The 21,228-nt window shown below is 51.7% G+C and overlaps 1 protein-coding gene across 1 annotated transcript in view; it reads right to left on the bottom strand.

The window, feature by feature from the left end:
- Positions 1–4,557: 4,557 nt before the first annotated feature.
- BAHD1 (bromo adjacent homology domain containing 1) overlaps positions 4,558–21,228 on the bottom strand; it is a 38,842-nt gene continuing 22,171 nt past the window's right edge. Inside the window, exons 2-7 of the mRNA XM_082317038.1 lie at positions 16,976–18,628; positions 13,160–13,521; positions 11,016–11,175; positions 9,940–10,016; positions 7,455–7,546; positions 4,558–6,071 (exon numbers count right to left, since the gene is read on the bottom strand). Coding sequence (XP_082173164.1) covers positions 5,882–6,071; positions 7,455–7,546; positions 9,940–10,016; positions 11,016–11,175; positions 13,160–13,521; positions 16,976–18,611 — 2,517 coding nt within the window. The 5' untranslated portion in view covers positions 18,612–18,628 and the 3' untranslated portion in view covers positions 4,558–5,881. The remainder of the gene's footprint in view (positions 6,072–7,454; positions 7,547–9,939; positions 10,017–11,015; positions 11,176–13,159; positions 13,522–16,975; positions 18,629–21,228) is intronic.

Here is a 21,228-nt window from a genome sequence, read left to right as displayed (position 1 = left end):
GGGCTCGGGTGGCAATACACCTCCCTGCTTTTCGGCTGGGTGAGCCCCCCTCTGCCAAGGCCCGGCGTCACCTCCAAGGACGACCCGGTGGCCTTGGGGACTCCGCCAACGTGGCAGCAGAAAGTCCCTGGCAGCATCAGACACGGTACAAGAGCAGGCGTTTGTTCGGCGTCAGACACAGGAGAGCTGGATACAAGGCAGCGCAGCTCCCTCGGGTAGCAGATTTCAACAGTAAATCCAATTTTGTTTGACATTAATCCCAACTTTTCAGTCCACCGCAGATTATCCTTTTGACGACGGCTCGCCACGTAGGAAGAGCTGGGACAGAAAAGCTTTTTCTCCATTTTCTTTTTAAATTGGCCCCAGCAAAGGGCCGGAGCTGGCCCGAGGTGCGGGGCACGCACGGGGCGCAGGTTTCCGCTCCGCTTCTGGCACCCACATTCCTGATGCCTCTGGGCGGCTGAGTCGCATTAAATACAACTGCAAATTTTCAAATTGTTTCTTCAGCAAAAACCCAAGGCCATGGGGTCAGGAATATTGTGCCCGCTGACCCCACACCGGCTTGCAAATTTAAATGTCACAGGATGAGCTCCTCACTCCCTTTGGGAAGAGAATTCACAGCTTAATACACCTCATTATCAAGACGGTTTCCTTTTTCAGCCTGAATTCTCTTGTTTTTGTCTGCTTCTCCAGGTTTGCGCCTAACCCGCCCGTAGCTCCCTGCGAGGAGCTGTGCTGTAACAAGGCTCCGCATTAAATGCGAGGGGCGAAAGCAAGCAAAAAGCAGGGATCCTCCAGCAGAAACCCGAATCCCATGAAGAAGCCCAGCCAGGGACTTAAAAACAGGCCACGATGCTGGCAGGGCTGTTAGGGGAGAGCGATTAAAGCAGCTTGGGAGCAGCGGTCCCAGCTCCCTGCTCCCGTGCTCTGCTCCCCGATGGGACAAGCTCAGAATCTCCTGTTCAAGGCGACCCGGGAGCGAAAGCTGCTGCACAGCCCCATCCTGGTGCGGCACAGCCCCGTCCCGCTGCTGCGCCGCTCCCCGGGCCGCCAGCCTGGGATCGGAGGCGTGTGTTAAGGATGCGGTTACCGTGCCCAGCCCATCTGCATGCATCCCACAAACCACGCTTGCCACTCGCTCCCCTCTCTATAATTAGGAGCTAATTCAGCATCGGTAACAGACATTACTTTTTCTTCCTGCTCGCTTTGCTCCCAGAACCCATTCTCTCCCTCCCCAGGCGTGCAAAGGTCCAGCTCTAATTAATACACGGCATTATTTATAGAAAGAGCCAATTCCAAGGGCCAGCCCAGCCAAGAGCTCGCCCACGCCGCCTCCCCGCCCCTCGGCAGATGCTGAGCGCAGCCTGGCCACGGGACGGGCGCCGAGCCCTTACCGAGGTCGCCGCGGATTCGGGGTGAATTCCCTGATGCCCCGGCAGAGCAGCCTGATCGGGACCCTTCCCTGCCCGCGCCAGGCATCCCCAGCACCAGCACAGGCATCTCCAGAAGAGCGGCCGCAGCCCAGACACCGTCTCAGCAGGGAGTGCAGATCACGAAAGGCTGAGAGCAGCCTGTCCGGGCAACTGGGAGGCAGCTAGAAATCGCTAGGCATTCAGTCAGCGCTGCAGAAAACAGATAAGGGGGGCAAAACACCAAGTTAACCGCAGCCGAGGGAGCAAGGCTGGACCAGGCGGCTCCCAGATACGCGGGGAGCTTTACAGAAGTTGTTTCACTGTTCAGAGAAGGAGAGATTCCCTTCGGGGGCGAACTCCCCGCATTCGCGCAGTGCCACGAAGGAAACCCTGCAAAAGCCTTTTTGCTCCTCGAGCAGTAGCGCAGAGCCCGCCCGACAGCTCCAGCGGAGCAGCCGCTGGGAAGCGGCCCGGCCGCCATCCAGGGACCACGTAAGCTCTGCTCACCGGGGATGAGCGTGCAAGAGCACTCGTAAGCCTTTTGCACAGCCCTTGCACGTGCCAGCAGCTTCGGCCTTGCACCCAAGACCTGCTGCTCGCTGCGAGCACCCCGAGCTCAGCACCTGCAGCCGGCTCTCACCTGTGTTTAAATGCAGACGCTTCGATCGGGCAGCCCAGATCCCGTTCCTCAGAGGTGCTGACCCCACTGCACGGTTTCAAGCAGGTTATTTTATTCCTCTCCACTCTTGCTCCCACTCGGGCTCCTCCTCGCCTTTCGGGGACGTCCACGCACGGCTGTCGGACCTGTCCTCGGTGTGTGCGCGGCACCGATGGCAGAAGCTGATGGCGATGCCACCACGCGAGCTGCCAGCTGGCTTCCAGAGCCAGCGCTCCAAGCGAGATGCTTTTCCAAAAATCATAGAATCGTTAAGGCTGGAAAAGACCCTTAAGATCATCGAGTCCAACCGTTAACCCAGCACTGCCAAGTCCACAAAAGCAACATTTCAAAGTGCTTCCTTCCAGGGTTCCTAAAGCACCGGCCCATAACCGAGCCTTGCCACCACCACCTTCCCTGCCCGAAAGGCAGAGGCTTGAACATTCCCATGACAGCAGCTGTCAAGAGCAGATTGGAAAAAACTAAGCCCACCCCCGCCGCTGCTCCTTCCCCTCGCCCCGTCTGCACCAGAAAACGCAGCTCAGCGCCGGGCTGCGGCCAGCTCGCTCGCCCCAAGGCCCTCGGCACCCAAGTCCGCTCCCACATCGGCGCCTTCCAGGCACTTCCAACCCCCGCACCCCGACGACTCCGAGTGGAAAGTTCGGGCAAGGAAGAGAAGAACAGCGCGGCACTGGTTTGTTTTCTAAATCAATACGATTTTTCAAATTTATTTTTTAAGAATTACTTCTAATATATCTTTCTCACAGAAGGAGGGTATAGGGAATGTTCTCATTCCGTCTGTAAACACTGAAATACAGATCTGGGAAACCAGGGAAGAGACACAAAAAAGTGCATTTTACAAAATTATCAACTAAAATATATTTTACATGTATTACGTTTCAATTTAAATTCTACCGACTGCATTTTCAGTTTCAAAAAATATTTCCATATCTAATAGATTAAAAAAGCATGAAATATTTTCATTATGGATAAGACATTTCAATTCATTTACATGCTGTTCGCACAACAGCATAAGCAACCACGTGAATCTGGAACAATGTTCTTGGCCTGAAGCAGATTCTAGCATGAGAAGAGTCAGGATTTGTCCTCTCCACGGGGCGAAGCCCGTTCCGGACCCAGGGCAAGGACAATTTCTCCTCTACCTGGAGAGGAGCCAGGACAAAGGTGGGAGCGGGGGGAGAGGGGTCAGAAGAAGGGGTTTCAGCGAGTTACCGTGGTTTCCAAGGCCGGGTTTCAGACCCTGCCCCGACTGCGCAGCAACGCTCAGGTTTGCCTGGCAGGGGGGTCCCGAAGCATCCTGCGCCCGATGGCACTTTTGCTAGAGGCAGGCGGCCGCGGGCAGCTTGCCCGCTTCAGGCCGGGTGTCGGAGGGGTCCCTACCGAGCCAAGCGCCTGCATTTAGGGCCTCCCGTCGCCTTCCGCGCCGCCAGCGCGCCACGGCCCCAGGGCGCGGCTGCTGCCTTCCCCTCCCCGCCGCCCTGCCGCCATCCCCTTCTGCGACGGGCAGGAGCAGCTCCGCTCCTCCGGCGCCCTCCCTCCCCGCTACGGAGGGCAGCCCCTGGATGTCCTCTCCCAGCGGCCGCTTTCCCCAACGCCTCCTCGCGCCCCCGTGGCGCCTTCACCCCAGGGCCCCAGCAGCGCTCCCCACTCCCACCCTGACGCAGCACCGCCCTACCCGCGCCCCGACCGCGTGGCTCCAAGAGACCACCAGTGCCCAAGTTAATTGTTAAGGAGGACTGAGCAATCACTTTGACACCAACAGTATCTTGAGGTATACACGAGATGAGATGCTTCACCCACAAATTCTTGCTTGCACACCTAGGATCAAACCTCCCGGAGCTGGGCTACGCAGGCAAGAATAAACAGGGCTTTTCTGCAACGCCGAGCGGGAATCGCCCACCAACAGCAGGGAGACGTGTGCCCTGCTCGCCCAGATCTTGTCATCTCCTCTCGAGTCATCGTCTTCTGGACACGTTCCCCTCTTTGGTATGTAGAGCGAATCTCTGGAGAACTCCTGCGTTACCGAACGATTTCCACGTAGCGGATTTGATGCTGTGGGGTTTTCTCTCCAGGCACGCGGCGGCTGGAGCAAGCCAACGAGCCCTCCGTTCCCACCGTGCTGGCGTCCGCGGGGAGTACAGGTAGTGCTGCTTCCACTGACAGGACAACGTTAAAGCGGCATGAACACCTCCACCATTTAACTTGAGTTCAGAAGCCCCAAAAGACCAGAAAAATGCAGATCCCTAGTTTCAAAGAGCGACTCCAGCCAGCAGGAACGTGGGCCGAGACGGCGTCGATTCTCCTTCTTTACGTTAGTGCAATCTAGAACTGGACTCCCAGCTTGGTGCGAGTGACTCAAGGGACTGTTACGCTGTCCTTTGGTTTGCTTTAGAATTAACTCCAACAGTTTGCGTTAAGATAAACTCACGTCTATCTCGGATCTATACACGTAAGGCAAGAGGCAATAGCTGCGGGGCTCGGGTCGCATTTGTCGATGCGAGCCCTTCCCAATGCTCAGTTCCTTTCGGGAGCCACAAAGCCACTTTGGTGAGCTTGCTCGGACGCCAGGATGAGTTGGGAGGGGGGATGGCTTCAACAGTACGCCCAGGGTCAGGACAGTCACACAAGGGGAGGGGGGGCGGAATTTAAAAAAAGCCAAAAACACACTCAAGAAAAGGCTTTGCCATTTCACCCTCCAGCCTCTAGCTTCTTCACACTGAAGACGTACGGGGTTAAAAAAGGACTGTAAACGACATTACAGGAAAACAAACCGGGAAGAAAGACTAAGCCCACTTCTATCACTACGGGCCCCGAAGCCATCAGAGGAAGAGCAACGCTCGGAAGAGAAAGCGCGGTTCTCGCCAGCGGAGCCCAGAGCGCGGGCTGCCAGGTTCGGAGCGACGCCCGCCCGCTGGCGCTGTGCTTCACGGGGCAGGCGATCCCCTGGGGCAAGGGCAGCGCGTCTGCGACGGCCGCGCAGCTCTCCGTAACGCTGCCCTGGGGCGGGAAGCCTACGGTCCCGCCGGCCCCTCTCTGCTCTGCGCCGGAGCAGGTTTCCGAGCCTGGCTGCTGAGCTCCAGTCCGGGCGGTGAATCACAGAACGGCGAGGCGAGGGGAAGAGAAAGATGAGGGAAAATAGGGGTCACCTCTTCCCCTGACGGAGCAAAACCTATTCAAGCACGACACAAGGCCACTCTGCATCCAGGCAGCTTCCAAAGCAACGGTTGTATTTTGAAGCAGCTCTCACCCACCGGGAATCCTCACAGTCCGTCCTGCGGGACGAAGGAGACTCTCCTGCGCTCTGCCAAGGAACCGGTCTCAGTCCTCACACCTCACGTCAGGGCACCAAACCACAGAACTGTCACAGCTCGACTCGGACAACGCACCAAAGCACCCCTCCGGCACCTTTCCACCGTTCCCACCAGCGATGGCTCTGGATTCAGTTTACTGGCTTTTATCCCCTGCAAACCCCTCCCAATATATGCATCTCTAGATACATATATAGATATAGATTTACATATGCAAGTACCTATATCTATATACATATATTTATTTTATACGTATATATTTTCATTTATGCTTTTAATGAAGTGCTGTGCTTTCAACTGCTGCCTTCCTCCACAGGGATCTGCTCCTGCGCATGCTTTTCAGTCCGAGGAAAGAGCGCTGGGCGCTCTCGTCTGCAAGCAGCACAAGGTAAGTCGTCGAGAGTGCACAGATGTCCCAGGCCGTCAGCCTGCCCTCGGCTCTCCGGTGCCGCCCAGCCTCACCGCGGTCCCACCGAAGGGTGGTGCTACTGGGGGTTCTTCAAGATGCGCCCGTGTCTGAAGTCGTAGACGTGACGACAGAGGAAAACCAGCTCGGGGTCCGTGTCCTCGGGCACCTTGCGGTGCAGAGGCGTGGAGTACTCTTCCGAGGGAGGAACCATAATGGTTTTCCTGCCTGGGATCCCTTCGACTCGACGCTTTGCCAAGGCACAAAATCTGCAACGCAATTAGGTCAGAAGTTACCACAAACTCGGTTCATCTTCCCGTTTGTGTCAGTCTGTCTCGCCTGAAGCCCCAGCCGTGGCTGCCCGAGGGGAAGGGGGGGAAGGGGACGGGGAGGGGCGCGGAGGAGAATTAAGCTTTGCTCAAGAGGAGGAGGTGAAGCAGCTCTTGCTTTTGATCCCACCCTGAACTGCAGGAAGCAGCACAACCGTTTGTATTCCTGTACTGATGCTGCATAGCACGGAAGATGACTGCAATTAATCCACCATGGTTTTACTACTTTGGCCTCGTTTTTGTTAATTAGTCCCAAAAAGGCTTATGCATCAGGCTGTTGTTTAGGCAAACGAAGAATTCAGGATTCCTTCAGGGAACATCTCTCAAAGGTGACCTTACCCACAAGAGCACAAAAAAATTCCTGCCAAGAGCTATTCCAGAGGCCTGGGCTGTTAGAAAGGAAATGAGCTGTTTGGATCCAAAGCTTTGGGGGTTTTTTTGGTTGGTTGGGTTTTTTACAGGTTTCAAAAGAAAGAGCAAAAGTCAGCTTATAAAGAGTTTGTAAAACAGTTTCTTTTTAGCTATTCAAACAGCAGAGCTCTAGGCTAGGAGCAGGAGGACTACGAAGAGTCTGCACGAGGGCTTAACCATCCCCTCCGTGGTAAGGCTGCGCAGTTAACAAGATGCGCCCAGCAAAACTGAAGAGATTTAAAGCGCTGTTTTGCATTATGGATTTGCGTGTCCGTTTGACCCCTATTTTCATTCTGCCCTGCGCATCCATCCATCCAAGGATGGCAGTCTTGACTATGGATGCTCGGAAGTTCTTACTGACAAAGTTTCAATTCAGTCAGCAAGAGCCGAACAGTAAAAGCCTTGGTCGCTACCCCGAGTGACGCTGCTGCCAAAACACCCAGATCTGCCAGCACACGCGCTAGCGTCTAGTACAACGCTGACAAAAGCACATCAGCAGGCGCTCTGGCTAGCTACGGCACCCGTGTACCGCAAAGGACGGATAGGATGATGTCCTGCCTGGCTTAGCTTTTGGAGCTTTTAGCTCCAAGTTATGGGCTTTCCTGCACTGTCCTCCACGGCCGCCCACATGCTGTGGCACCAAGGTCATACAAGTACACACATTTGTGAGCCCTTTAAAGCATATATATTACACAAAACAGACAGGTAATTAATCTAGAGAGGACGAAGCACTCGCAGACTGCAGTACCAAACTTGTACGCAGAGTGAGCGTAACTCATCCAGCTCCAGCTAGACCAAAGTCTGCAGGGCTGGGACGGTTCTGCTGGGTGATGGCTGGAAATGGAAAGAGTGACAAGAGCTGGAGACAGATGAAGGTCTCGGGAACAGCAGCAAGTTAAGAGCACCACCTACCTGCAGTACTCTGCAAAGGTCAGCACGTAGCATTTCTCCTCTATGCAGGCAACACTGTTTTCGTCCTGATGCCGGGATGCAAAGATCTCATTCTGCAAGAGAAGGAAGGAAGAGGTCACCCAGCTGGCCAGGAGCCCCAGGGAGGTAGGGCCAGCTCCACACCTTCACCCATCACCTTACAGGGGAGTCTATCAAAGCATGCTCATAGCAGATACTCTTTAGAGCCGATACTTTGCATAATCCAGACACCTTCCAGGTGTTTTGGGACCTATTTACAGCGTGCACCAGAACTGTATCCAGCAATACGTGAGCAAAGCATTAAGAGTTCTCCCGTCATTTAACACTGCCCACTTTGTGAGGCCCGGTGTCCAAATCCCACACATACTGCCAACGTTACAGAAGTGCTTCAGCAGCAAGGCCACTACCAGCCACACCACTCGGCCCCCTCTTTCCTCCTGGGGATGACAGACAGCTGGTGGCCACCGCTGGGAAGCGTCCCAGGAGATGAGCTTTTGCAATGCTGCGCTGGAAGAAATAAAAGCAGCGTTTTGAAAGCGCTACTGTGATGCCTGGGAACGACAAGGAGACAGGTAAGAGGGAGGAAGGCTGAGGCCACCAGGGGAGGTGCTGCAGAGGCTCAAAGAGGAGAACCCCTGCAAGAGGTGCCTTTGCTCCAGCTTCTCCAGACTCCGACTTTGTGCACAGACGTGGAAGGAGCCTGCAGACCGCATCCAGAAAACCCAGCCAGCAACGCTCCTGCGGGCCGGAGGCCGGAGCACTCCCCACCCACACAGCTCCTAGGGACGCTCTTCGTTCATTTTCCCTTTCCTGGGCTGCAAACCCTTCCAATTCATTTCTACAGCTAAGGGTTGAAATGGATCTTGAATAGCACTTTGCTGTCTTTTCTACTACCCTTTGACACACGACCAGTCTTTCTAACCCATCTCTGTATCAAAGCTAAAGGAATCCCGTCTTTTCCAACCCTTCCCTCACCCCAATTCAATTAAAAAGGCTGGTTTAGTGAGGGAAGTAGCAATAGCCTTTTTTCCCAGGGTAATTTAGGAAACTTGGCTCTGCAGCAGGCAGATATGGGGCAACCCAGATGGAGCCATTTGCAAGAATTTCAGGTGTGGTTAGATCAGCAAAGATGATCTCTGGGAATAAGGATGCTCTGCACAAGTCTGGAAGCGTTACTTGCAGGCTTTGTTTCTGCTCACAGCCCCGAGGACGGAGGCTGGAAGGAAAGACTCACAAAAGGGTCACCGTTTGGGGACACGCTTAATCCGAGAAACTGAAAATGCCACACCTTGCTTCTGCACATTGGGGTTTGGGTCTACTCCTTAAACCAAAATGATCTGAGTCATCTTTGGCAGGCCCATCCCAGCTGCTCAGCCCAAAAGGCACCCTCTCATTTGAGGTCTTGGGTAATTAAGCAGGTGTGCAAAAACCTGGCTTAATTCCTCCTGGCCAGACTACTGGCACTCTCTACACTAAAATGCAACTGGATACAGTCACGCTTAATTTATGGACCAGAAAACTATAAGGTACCGCATTTTGGTTTCGAAAGTCATCTGTGCCCTGCGAGTCAGGCAGGTACAAATCCCTGGCTGTTCCCCAGTCCTGCTCTCACCTCCTCCCTCCCCTTTCATTTAAAAAGGTAAAAAAAAAAAAAAGAAAAATGCACCAAGTATTTTGGTGGGTTGAAAACAGCAGTGAATTCTCCATTCCCAGTTTAAAAACAGCTTGTTCTGTCACCCAACACAAGCCCATGCAAAGCAGAGCAAGGCGTGAAGTCATAATGATTCACACGTTTTTCCTTTTCAAAAGCGAACTCTATTATACTGGCACAACATCCTCGAGTCAGTCTTTAATTCTCATCATAAATCTATACGGGGAAGGATGATGCATCCACATTTCTGCAGAAAACAAACAAGCTTCTGGAGCTTAAGAAGCAGATTAAGGGATTTAGGATAAAAAGGCAGCACACGATACAGGTACTCCAATGTCCTGCAGAATTGCAGCAGGAGCTTTTGCACCGAGCTCTGCGTTTCTGGGTGAATTAGAATACCCGTTTTGGAAAGGCGTCAAGTGATCTCGATTCAGTATAAACTCACTCTTCCTCACTCCTAAGGTAGCAGTCAAAACAACTTTTCACTCACTGCGCAGGATTTTCTCAGATTAAAGGGAGAAACATTAAAATTTAAGAGGCAGCCACGTAAAGAATGCAGCTGCTTCTGTTACAGCCCGGAGTTTCTACACACGACAAGAAATTGGGGAAAAGCCCGGGACACCACCACTCAACACATGTGGCAACAGCTGCATCACAGCCGAGAGACTGCTCCACCTTCCTCAAACAGCAGCTCAGCCCCCCGAGTTTGAGGCCACCCAGGAATGCAGCGAGATACCCAGGCTAATCCCCTCTTTCTGCAGGAATACAGACGTAGCAGGAGGCCCTGGCCCCGAGTTTCGCATTCGGATGGCTCACCTGGTGCATACTGGGATTGCGGCCTCCCTGAGTGTGCTCCGGTCTGTAATACCAGAGGAGGCTCATCATCAGCTCCCCTGCAAGAAGATTTATTAAAATACATCAAGCCTCAGTTTTCTCGTAGTGTTTTCCCACTAATATCCAGCTTCCTCCTCCTGCTTCATCCCTTTCGTTCCCCTAGCGCTCACGCAGAGGCAGCTGTGCCATGATAAATATTTCACGCTGAACTAGGTGTCCTTTTGTCACAGCAAGAAGCTGTATGAAGTCGGCCACGTTGCTATTCCATTACACCTTCACCCCCTTCTGCTTGTGTTACATCACCACAGAGAGGTCACTTAGGCACAAAAAAAACCCAACCAAAATCAAACTTTTCCATCTGAAAAAAGTACCCATCCAGACTGCAAGCTGGAAGAGATGCTCATCCAAAGCTTGGTACTTGCAGCATTAGCTCCCAGGTTAACGCCAGAACTGCTGTCGCAGGATGACATGACCGAGATGGGCCTCGCCACACGCTGAGCACTTCCTTTTACACACAATTTTTTTTTTTTTTTTTTTTACTTTTAAGCAAGACCTGTACTTTACACCACTTGGCACAGCTTCCTTGTCTCAGGTATCGCTAGTCGGGACAGGACCGTAACATCAAAACCACCCTACTCCAATCACCCCCTCTACTCGGGTCCCATCAAGAGCTTCTGCAGCAAGGCCGAGCTCCGCACCAGCTCCCAGCCCAGATGCTGGGTAGAGCATCTGAGTAAACAGCAGCTCCTGAGACGTCTGTTGCAATGAAATAATAAAGGAGATCGTTGCTAAGACGGGCACTTGGCAGATATTATGCGCTTTCACGACCAGGAAGATTTTGATTACCAGTCCCAGGCTAGTGATTAAAGAGCATTTCAGCTCCCGGAACAATCTGAACGAAAGCCATGGAGCTAATCTCCTCCTCTTCATCACCCGCTCTGGCAGTGGTGGAGTACCCTAACAAGCTTGCAGCTCTCCCGAGATCCATCGCTTCCCCAGTTCCAGCTCACCCTCGTCTCTCGAGCACAGAGGCAACACAGACTCTTTTGGCACAGTACCTGTTTTGGGGTCTTCCCACAGTGCCGATATCTTCGCAACGTATGGCATCGATTTCTTCCGGGGTCCTGATTTCAAGAGGACAGTATCTCGTACCCGGATAATCTCCCCATCTCTCTCCACAGCCTGATAGCTCTTGCGAACAGCCGGCTCCGGTTCGTTCTATACCATTAGAGCACACACAAAAAATAAAGCAACCTGAGCGTACAGGCAAAGAGTTAGTTTATTGTTTGCTACCCCAATCCAAGACTCCTTTGGTCCTGCTGAGGATTAAAAACTTGCTTAAGCCTACTCAGAGCTAAGTGCTTCCACTCCAGCAGATCTCCGAGAGAAGTCGTACAGCGTAACACCACTCATGGCATCTCTATTCCCACCAGGTTGGTTTATAGCAACGAAGACCAGGTCAAACGCGTTACTTTTTCTATGGGCAGGGTATTCATAGGTAAAGTTCACTGAGGAATAGCATCCAAGTGCTCGCAGGTCATACATGGCCATCATTTTCAAATAAAGCAAAACACAACTATTTCTCCTACGTAGCGCTGGCAGTAAGGGGCAGCTCAGCAGCAGGACAGCAAGTCTCACAAAAGCACGTATTTCTGAAATGAACACCCTTATTTCAAATTTAAAAAGCAACTGCTCCTTCAATTCTGCATGCAAAAAAACAACCTTCAGAAAAATCACCATTTTATCTGCCTACCTGTAAGTGTGGCTTTCCTTCATGTTCAAAGGCACAGAAAACTAGGCATATTTTGAATGCTGTGTGTTTCTCTGATACAAACATTGCAAGGAAACAAATAAAACATGAAATATTTCACATGAATGGGGGAGGGAGTAGCAGGGAGGCTGTGGCATAAAGCTTTCCTCAATGAGATTGCTAACGTTTCCTTTGTACCCTCTAACATTACAAAAGGATCACTTTTTGGACTACAAACTGGGGGGGGTATTTTATTTTATCTTTGCTCTGAAAACTCATTTCAGAATGCCTGAGCAGGATGGGTTTAACCTCCTGCCAGACTGCCCAGGCAAAGTCGGAAGCATTAGCGTCGGGACTTAAGGAGATTAACGGTGCGCTGCTCCCTTCAAAGTGTCAAAGTCTGAGCGACGGATGCAGGCGGCCCGTCTCCGGCTTCCACGGGCTTCATCCTTCCGCAGCCCTTGGTACCTGTACGCAGCCCTAAGAGCTGAAGCTACAAAACCTGTCCTGGATGATGCTGGCAGCAGCTCGAGGTTCTACCACCGCACCGAGCGGCAGCGCAGACGAGTCCGCTTGGACCACAGCTCCCCTTGCTGCTGACACTTACTCCACGCGGTTCAACGCCTTGTCCCACCATCCCAGACAGCACATGGGTCCAGGTTTCAAGTTCATGGCTCTTACGTTTTAATAACATAAAGGATATTGCCTTCTCTCTCAATTGACATGGACTTTACTGTAGTCAATTAAATTTTCTGGCAGGAAATCTCCCATCTTGCAGGAACTACTCTCTGAACACAACAAATGGGAAAGTACAGACAAGAAATGCTTGAAGGAGTGACTGGCCATGCCACCAGATAAGTTAAAAGAATGGGGATATTGGGTACTAGAAAAATTCCATCTGGGAGCCAGGATACTGTCTCGGTCCTCTGTGCTGTCTGGGAGATCCCGTCAGTGAGAAGAACCACCTTACGAGAGCTACATTTAGACAACTGCTCCTCGTAACAAGGCTAAAACCTCCCCCATTTTCCCAAACAGGTTTGCCCTAACCCGGGAGGAAGAAGCTGGAGAACGATCTCGCTGTAGGAGGGACTCACAGGTGCAACAGGTGCCACCCTCGCAAATGCCAAAGCCAGAAGTATTCATCATCATGGCATTTCAGCTGACGCTAGCACAGGAGTAGCAGGTTTTCCTTCCCTCCCAAACTGCCGGTCATGCTGCGCAAGGTAACAGCAGGGCACATGAGAAGAACACAGCCAACAGCAGCTTGGCCTCAAAGCCCAGCCAAAAGGCATTATTTGCTTGTCCAGTAGGTTCTAGGTGGCATCGAGTGACCATCTCCACCTTGAAGCAAGACCCAAAACGCTCTCAAGCCTTCAAGATCTTAGTCCCCTGAAGATGCAAAAATGGGTACAGCCATAAACACACAAAAACCAGCGCTCCGCAGACACCTACCACAACGTAGACGGCCTTCTCGCAGGCTGTGCCAACGGGTATCCAGCCATTGGTAGCTCTCCGCCTGCTAATGCGTTGCTGCTTTGGATGGGAATGACCTCCCGCTGCTTTGCTGTCAGAGGCGTGGAGACAGCCCGTAGTATTTCGGAGACCGGATTTGGAGCCGCTGGGAGGCTTTGAGCTCTGTGGACATTCTCGGGCCATGGTCTGAGGGTCAGAGTTGGGGGTCTGCAGATGAGGAACGGGTTCTGCAGCCGGTGGCACGCTGGGTACAGGACATCCTGAGAGCGGGTGGGCAGGCGACGCGGGGTGCCCTGCCACGGGGATTGTGAGGTTCAGCTGGTCCAGAGACTTGCAGCCTTCTAACAGAAGGGAAGAAGAGAGGCATGTATCTCATTTGAAACAGGAGACGACTACACAATCAAGACTGTCCCAAACTACCACCGCTTTCCCCTGAAATTCCCTTTATTGCATTACCGCAGTAAAGACTCTTCACGTTGTAATTTCATTTTGCACTGTCACTGGATTCTGAAAGCAAAGATATTTCTAAGCCTGCGATGCTCCAATACGTTGCTGCCGATGACACTGCACTACAACAAACCCATCCGAAATCCCCCGAAGTAATGCCAGCCAGTAACACACATAAGGCTGGCCAGTGTCCAAAGCAGTTCCAGCCTGTCAATATGTATAAAAGAAATAAAAGGCTTATCAAAATGATGGGAAGGATTAAAGCACACTAGCAGAAGCAGACAGCTTCTTTCAAAAAAGACAAATTCTACTAATCAGGGAAAATGGATAAGATTCTCCGAATTAACTCCAGAAACATGAAACAACGTGGAACAAAACTATGTAAGATGATGCACGCTGCTGCGTTAGCAAAGCCGTGTTGCTGAAGCAGGCGCATTAACCACAACAGGTTGGTTCGTCGGCTGACGCGGCCTCTCAAAGGCATCCCAGAACACCACGCCGCTCCAGGAGTCACCAAACAAGCCCTCGGCCCAGGTCAACGTGTCCAACAGAGGAGCAACTCAGATTTGAATCACCTCCGTCAGCAGGAAGAAAGCTCCCAGACCAACACACAACGCGCCCCTGCTCCCTACATCAGAAAGCGTGCTTTTTGGGCTGGCAGAAAGGGCAGCTTCAGGCAGCCTCCAGGAGATGCCTCCAGACTGCAGCATGTCCTAGCAGATCTGTGGGATCTCGCTGCTGCAGAGCTGCAAAAAAACCTGAAAGTGAAAAAACATCTGAAGCCCCCAAGCTCCTGATAAATAACTGCTGCGATCCCCCGGCAATAACAGCAAATTATTGCCTCCTGCCTCCCACTTAATCCTCCCCAAGAGGCTGCAACAGAGCCGCTGCCGAACGGCGAGCGTGAGGGCTGCCGCGGACCGTCGTGGACCTTGCGGACCCTGAGCAGCAAACGCCGCAGCGACTCCCTCAGCGAGCCAAGACGTCAGGATGTGAGTTCAGGTAAAGTGCCTGGCCTCGGCAGGCGCAGGACCCATAGAGCAGTGAATCACCTCTTGAGTATTTTGCTTACAAAAGCAGTTTTCAAGCTTGAACTAAAGCAGGATGAAGCTTCACAAAAGTGTCTACTAAACTTCAGGAAAGCAGTGCAGACCCGGCCTTGCTGCCCGCCCCGGGACGTGGTTGCACGCACTGCCAGCCCCTGCACCGGCGCGGCGGCTGCAGCATCTCTCGCAGCCCGGCCGATCTCCTCCCCACCGCCCTGCGCTCAAACGGCACGCTGCAAACCAGCCGCGGGACGGGGAAAGCAACGCCTCTCCCCCACGTGCGGCGGACCACGACTGCCCGAGGTTACAGCCCGATCCCTTCGTTTGTACCAAACAGGCACCGATATTTCTGTACGAACATCTCAAACACGCCAAACAAGGCAGATATAACACAAGGCACGCGACACGTCGAGTTGGATCCCCTTGTACCAGTGCTCTCAGACCGGAGCCTCTTGCTTCCAGCCAAAGTACTCCTTTAGTTCACTAAAATAACCCACGAGGGAAGGATAAGATTTCAGAGGCGCACACGTATATAAAAACCAACTCCTAAGCTAAGTCCCTGTTAATATTCTAGGAGACCTCCTTATAGATTTCAATCCGCAAAACAAAGCCTAAATTATTCCGATGTTGTAGGCTTTTAAATCAAAGTTGCTCACAGGAAGGAAATCGGAATCAGTGAAGCATTTATACTTACAGTCAGCTTTAACACAGAAAGCACCGCATCCAAAAAACGTGCTAGAAAAAGAAATTATCTTGCCACTTACAAAACTACACCGCGAAAGATCTTAGCAGCGGGGCGACACACCGCAAGGAAATACATGCCCCTGGGACCACTGCTGCCCCTGCCAGCACCGTGAGAAATTGCTGAGTTCACAGGGAAGGCTGAACTCCGAAATACTGTTTGCACCGCCCGCATCCTTCTGGTTGCATGAAATTAGAGGCACCGGCATGCAAAATTTCAGGAACAAAGTCGACTGCCATGACCTCGGGGCACTACACAGAAAACTGTCAGACGAGAACACATTGCTGAGCTAGGTGTCTTGCAAGCGTTCAGCTTCAAAGAGCGCCGAAGCCAGCACCGAACGCTGCCTAGCTGCTACCGTAGGAAGCGGCACCGTGACAGCGGGGATATTTAGGGAAAACGGAAATTATACTTCAACCAAATGCTCCCGAGTTTCAGCAGCTTCCTACCACGGAAGATGACAAAGCCTCGCTCAAACCGAGCACTGAACCGAAATTTCATCCACCTACCTGAAAATCTGTTTCAAGTGGATAAGTCATGCCTCCTTTTGACTCGAACACGTGGTTAACTGAAAGACCGATGTTTACGCTCCCAAGAGCTGAAGCAGCAGCCTCGTCTATGGACCGTACCCTTTCAAACGGCAGCGCTGTCTAGCAGGATGGCTTTTATACAAAGTACTGGTGTCTGATAACCCTCACGCAACAATCCAGTTTTAAATATTTCAAAAGGTATTTTTAGTAGCAAAGGCAGAGCTCCAAGGTAAAACACATTGGAGGACAAAGTCTGAAAAACAGACAGGGGACAGAAGAGAGCCAGGCAAGTAACTACATCGCCTCTCACACCGTCGCCTGTTCTCACTTTCAGACACGTCTAAGAGCAAAGATGGGACCACTACCCACCGAACTAACAGCGTACCTGGCACTCACATCACCACGGTGAAATTCAGGCATCTGTCCAAACAGCAGACAAACTGAATTGCTGGACAGCCCTGCCAGATCTGATCTATAAAATCTTAAAAGCCTGCATCCCCATACAGCTTGCACCACTAAGAGTAATGACGGAGGCAATGCCTGCTTCTTCACACCGCTCTGCTCTGCAAGGATGCTTCAGTCCCGAGCGTGAGCTTTTGGGAACGGAGGAGTAACTCAGCCCGATGCGCTTTAGACCCTCCGCTCAGCGCAGCACAGCAGGATGGCGAGAAGCCTCGCAGAGCACGTAGGAACTAAAACCCACTCATTTTACACAGATCAAAGCTAAGCGGTTAGCTCCAGCGTGACAAGTCATGAGTCACCTTCTCACTGCCCAAATCCTTTCACCGATTCTATGCTTTCCACACCAATAAGACCTTTCAGTGGGAAAAACCCTCAGGGCTAAAAATGGGGGAAGGGGAGGCGAAACGCAGATTCTTTCCGAGCCGCAGGCTGGCTGCCAAGTGGAGACGCACCACGCGCAGAGGGAGCTTGCCTCCTGGCAACGAGATACCTTCATTAGCCACCGCGCTGAACCAGCCCTCTTTCCCTAGGAACGCCGAACGGGATTTGCTCACGCTTTGCACCTTACCTGCTGCAAAAGGCATTTTGTAGGGGTAGCTGTTCCGTCCTGCATGCACGCTGCTAATCCTGCCCTCTGGCACGTGCACGACTCCACAGACGCTGTAGCTGTTAATCGCCGTTCCTTCTCCACAACAGTACGGAGAGTTACACCAGTGGAGTGGCTGGAAATGAGCACCTGATGGCAAGGAACCGGGCGATACCAAGAGCCCCTCGCAGGTAGCGGATTGCGAAAGCTCGTCCTTGGGGTAAACGGAGCAGTGAGAGTAGCCACTGTATCCACTTTGGCCATAATAAACGTAAAACCCGTTCAATGGAGTCAGATGCGAGGATTCATAGAGACATCCACAATCCGTGTGATTTCCGGGCACAGGCAAGGGGGGGAACTGCTGCACGGGGAAGGAAGGCTGATGAAATTCCTGCTTGGGGGTCGGGGATTTCTCTCCAGGTCTTCCATACTCCGGCTTCATGGAAGCTTGTCCACCCATAAGCAAAGGCAGTCTGTGGTAGAAACCCTCTGTGCTAGCATAGGAGCTAGACAGCGACTCGTAAGGGACGGGCTCTGTCACCCCGTAGAGCCTAGAGGAGTCCCGCTGCTCTCCTTTCCCAAAAGCGCCTAGAGCGAGTCCGCGCCAGCCGTGCTGACCTTCCATTTTTAAGCTAGCCATTTCCTTCTTGGATTTGACGCAATTCTTCCTACCGGCTTTGGCCCATTTGAGCGTAGATTTTGAGCAGTGGTTCTCGGACTTGCCCTCTCCGTCCGATTTACTCCTCTGCTTCAGGGGCTGGTCTTTCTCGTGGGTCAGCTTCAGAAAGGCCACGGCGTTCAGGCTGGCCAGTCTCTTTGGGGTGGGATGATAGGAGATGGCACCGTCCTCCCTCTTTGTCCCATCATCAAAGACGTCATCCAGTGAATGGTCACAGCTATTGCATTTCTGACTGGGCTCATGCCGGTTTTTTCCTTTACCTGTTTTCACAGCTGTTTTTTCCAACGCAGGCCAGTTGTCACCAGCCTTGCAATGCAAGCTCTTAACGGTACAGTCTCCGCCGGCTTTAACAGAGTCCCTCCGAAAGCGCCTGCTGGATAATAAGCCATCGTCCCGTTCAAAAAGCAGATTGTTCACTGCCTCTGCGTTCAGCGAGGCCAGCCTGCGTTTCCTGGGCTCTGAAGGAGCAGTATCAAGGTCTTGCTCTGTCCCTGGATAAGTTATTGTGCACTTTTCCCCAGATGAATCACTCTTCCCTGCTCCCACAGGCTGAACTTGTTCAGAGAACAAAGCAGGTCCCAAACCCTCCATCCAGCTGGGAAGGTCCTTTTTTTTGCAGCTCTGAGCCTGTTTCGACAGAGATCCAGCCACATCCTCCAGCCTGGTGAGGAGCACTTTGCAGGTCTTTTTGTTCACCGAGGGGTGCAGACGTCTCCGCAGCGGGTACGTCTTTCGCACTTCATGCAAATTCTTGCTTTTGTTTGTCCCCACAAACCCACTGGGACAGTTTGGAGCCTCGGTGGCATCTCCATCTCTCTGCTCGCCACACGCTGCCTCGGTCCTGTCCATCCTCCTGCTGCCTGTTGGTGATGAAGCCTGGCCAGCAGAACCAGCTGGATGTTTCAGAAGGAAAAGTTGTTTCTTCCGGGCATGCGTCATAGGATCAATGTCCAATCCTGAGAACGAACAGAAGAAAACATCTATTAATATCGCTGAGAGGGACCCGTCTCCGCACAAAGCACCAACTGCCAATTAGGAAATATTTGGGGAAGCTTGTTTCTATACACAGTAGAGTCTTTTTGGGTGACGGCCAGTTAAGCCAATTAAGAGACAGGATGCAATGAGATGTGGTTTAATATTAAGCCATAGAACATGATAGTAATTAAAACCAAGGCGGTGACGGCAAATGCCACCGGAGCTGGGAAAACCAGCCAGAAAGCTGTTTCACCCAGCTCCCAGCCCAAGTGCGTTCCCTGTTACGCCGACGCCGTTTCTAACGCATTACAAATTCTCATCAAATCTACCAAAGCTGATCTGAATGCTGGTCCAGGGCATACAGCAGAAATAAATCCCAGGTATTTGACTGCTTGCGTGTTGTTACAGGCAGGCTGTTTCACTGTCGTTTTCTGAAACAATTAGACAAAAGAAAAACAAAAAGTCCACCTACTCATGTGAAAAGTAAACTTGGTCTATTAAGCAGAGATCTGCCAACATTAATAAATTAAATACATGCAAATCCCCCTGCAGGTTAGAACCTGGCTACTCACTGCTGTTGTCATTCCCCACAGTTGCATTTTATAAACGTTGTAGACATTAAATAACCAAATCATCACGTTTGGCAGAGAGGTCCTAAAAATATGTTTATGGGAGGAAAAAGAATTACTCATTCCTGACTTTTCATCTCGATGCTATGTCAAGTCGCCGTTCAAAACCAACGCAAATTACTAAAATATAAGAAAGAGATAAGAATCTGCACCCAGGACAGGAACCGCCTCGCTGAAGGCACGGCTGAGCAAACCAACACCCAGCACCCTAAGGAAGCTGCTGGCAGACCAGACAGCTTCAGCACGTCTGGACTTTCCCAGCCAGGTAGAACATTACGGAAACGGTCCTGCTCCCATCTACCGTGAGAGGGAACTTTTCCTGCGCGCGCAGGAGGCGTGCCAGCCCCGGGAGGAGGACGGCTCCCTCCAAGCGGTACGTCGCAAGAGGTCTCCATGGAAAGGCGGGGAGGAAGCATCAAACCCAGAAGAAATGCAGACGACTGCTGATTGCCTTCACCCAAAGCATCAGTAGCAGAGGCTGGCTGCTCACCTACACCCATGCAATGAGTACATCCCAGGCTTTCTGGCCACACCACGAGTAGAAGCTTACTACTAGATGGCCTCTAGCATTTAGTAAGCACGATAGGAGAGAAACAGCACCGTCCAGAGAGCCCCTTCAGCCGTGTGCTGGCTTCCCGAGCTATCCAGCAAACTAAACCTGATTTTTAGTCTTCCTGTTCCATTTTTAGCAGAATGGTTACCATGTCTTTGTACTCTTGCATTTCGACTTCAGCCAGTGACCTGCAGCAGGCATGGGTCAGGTATTTGAGGAGTCAAGCAATTTTTCAGTCTGAAGGAGCACACAGTCACATAAGAAGCTGCAGGTCTAACGCTACGAAAGGATATAGGTAGGTGATACTAACCCATAAACATTAAAAAAAAGTCAGCCTAATTGAGTGATATTGGAATAGATTTAATTAAGCCTGTATCTCAGCATTGGAAACAGCAGAAAAGGACAATGCTTGCATTTAATGGTATTTATTAAATAGTCAGGTTCCCTTTATTGGCACCAAAGAGTCAGTCTTCATATTCGCATCAACCTAGGAGCAGTTCGATGCTCCCTGCAGTCAGGTATTTGCTGGAACACCCCTCAATCGACAGTCGACACTGCCCTGCCACTTTTGAGGCTCTTAATTAAAGCTACGACTGCTTTTGCAGTGATTAGAACAAAGCTACTGAATTACAAGAACTGTTCATTTGATATGGTTTAATCAAGCTGATAATTAGATTATCTATTTGAAATAAGCCCAATGTGTTCTAATTGACTTGCTTATATATGCATTAACTGAAAGAAACTTAGGAATTGAAAACCACTGTGGTTTGCACACTGCTTTTCTAGATGTCGGACTCTTCCCGACATGTTTTGGGGTAACTGACCCTTACGCCCTGTTATACACGGGATACCTCCCTTGGCTAGTGCCCAAACGGGAGTGCTCTGTGGGGAGCAAACATTTATGTATATCTCTTTTTCTGACAAGAAAAACAGGTTCTGGAAATTAGGAGGATGCTTATCAAGCCAGCCAGCCAGACAATTTCCCCCCATATAGGAACTCTTCTTGCACAAGAGGCCAAACTGACCGCACACAGCCTCTGGAGTTGGCAAGAGGACTACAATTTAAAAAATAAATCAGGCGGAGCAGGGTTGGGCAGCGGTAGACCAGGCATCCTACATAACCATGCCCTGGGGAGGGTAACTTTTCCCAGGCTATATGGACCAGTGGTTTCCTTGCAACTCTCATCCTATTTTCTGTCATCCTCACCGAGAGACTGAGCCTCTGGCAGAAGTGCTCAGAGAGGTGAAAACCCCAAAACAAATGGCCGTGGCTTGCCTTAAAAACCAGCACCGGCCACCTCCTCCTCCTCAAGCTTTCGCAAGCCGCGCTCTGCCCTTCTGGCCACTCGCCACACATCCTTCGCTTGCGGGGGCTTCACAGCCCGTTGGTATTCGGATG

Source organism: Platalea leucorodia (assembly GCF_965183815.1).
Source record: "Platalea leucorodia genome assembly, chromosome: 7".
NCBI lineage: Eukaryota > Metazoa > Chordata > Aves > Pelecaniformes > Threskiornithidae > Platalea > Platalea leucorodia.
The sequence above is the reverse complement of the archived record's forward strand: the minus strand, read 5'-3'. Positions and strand labels throughout refer to the sequence as shown.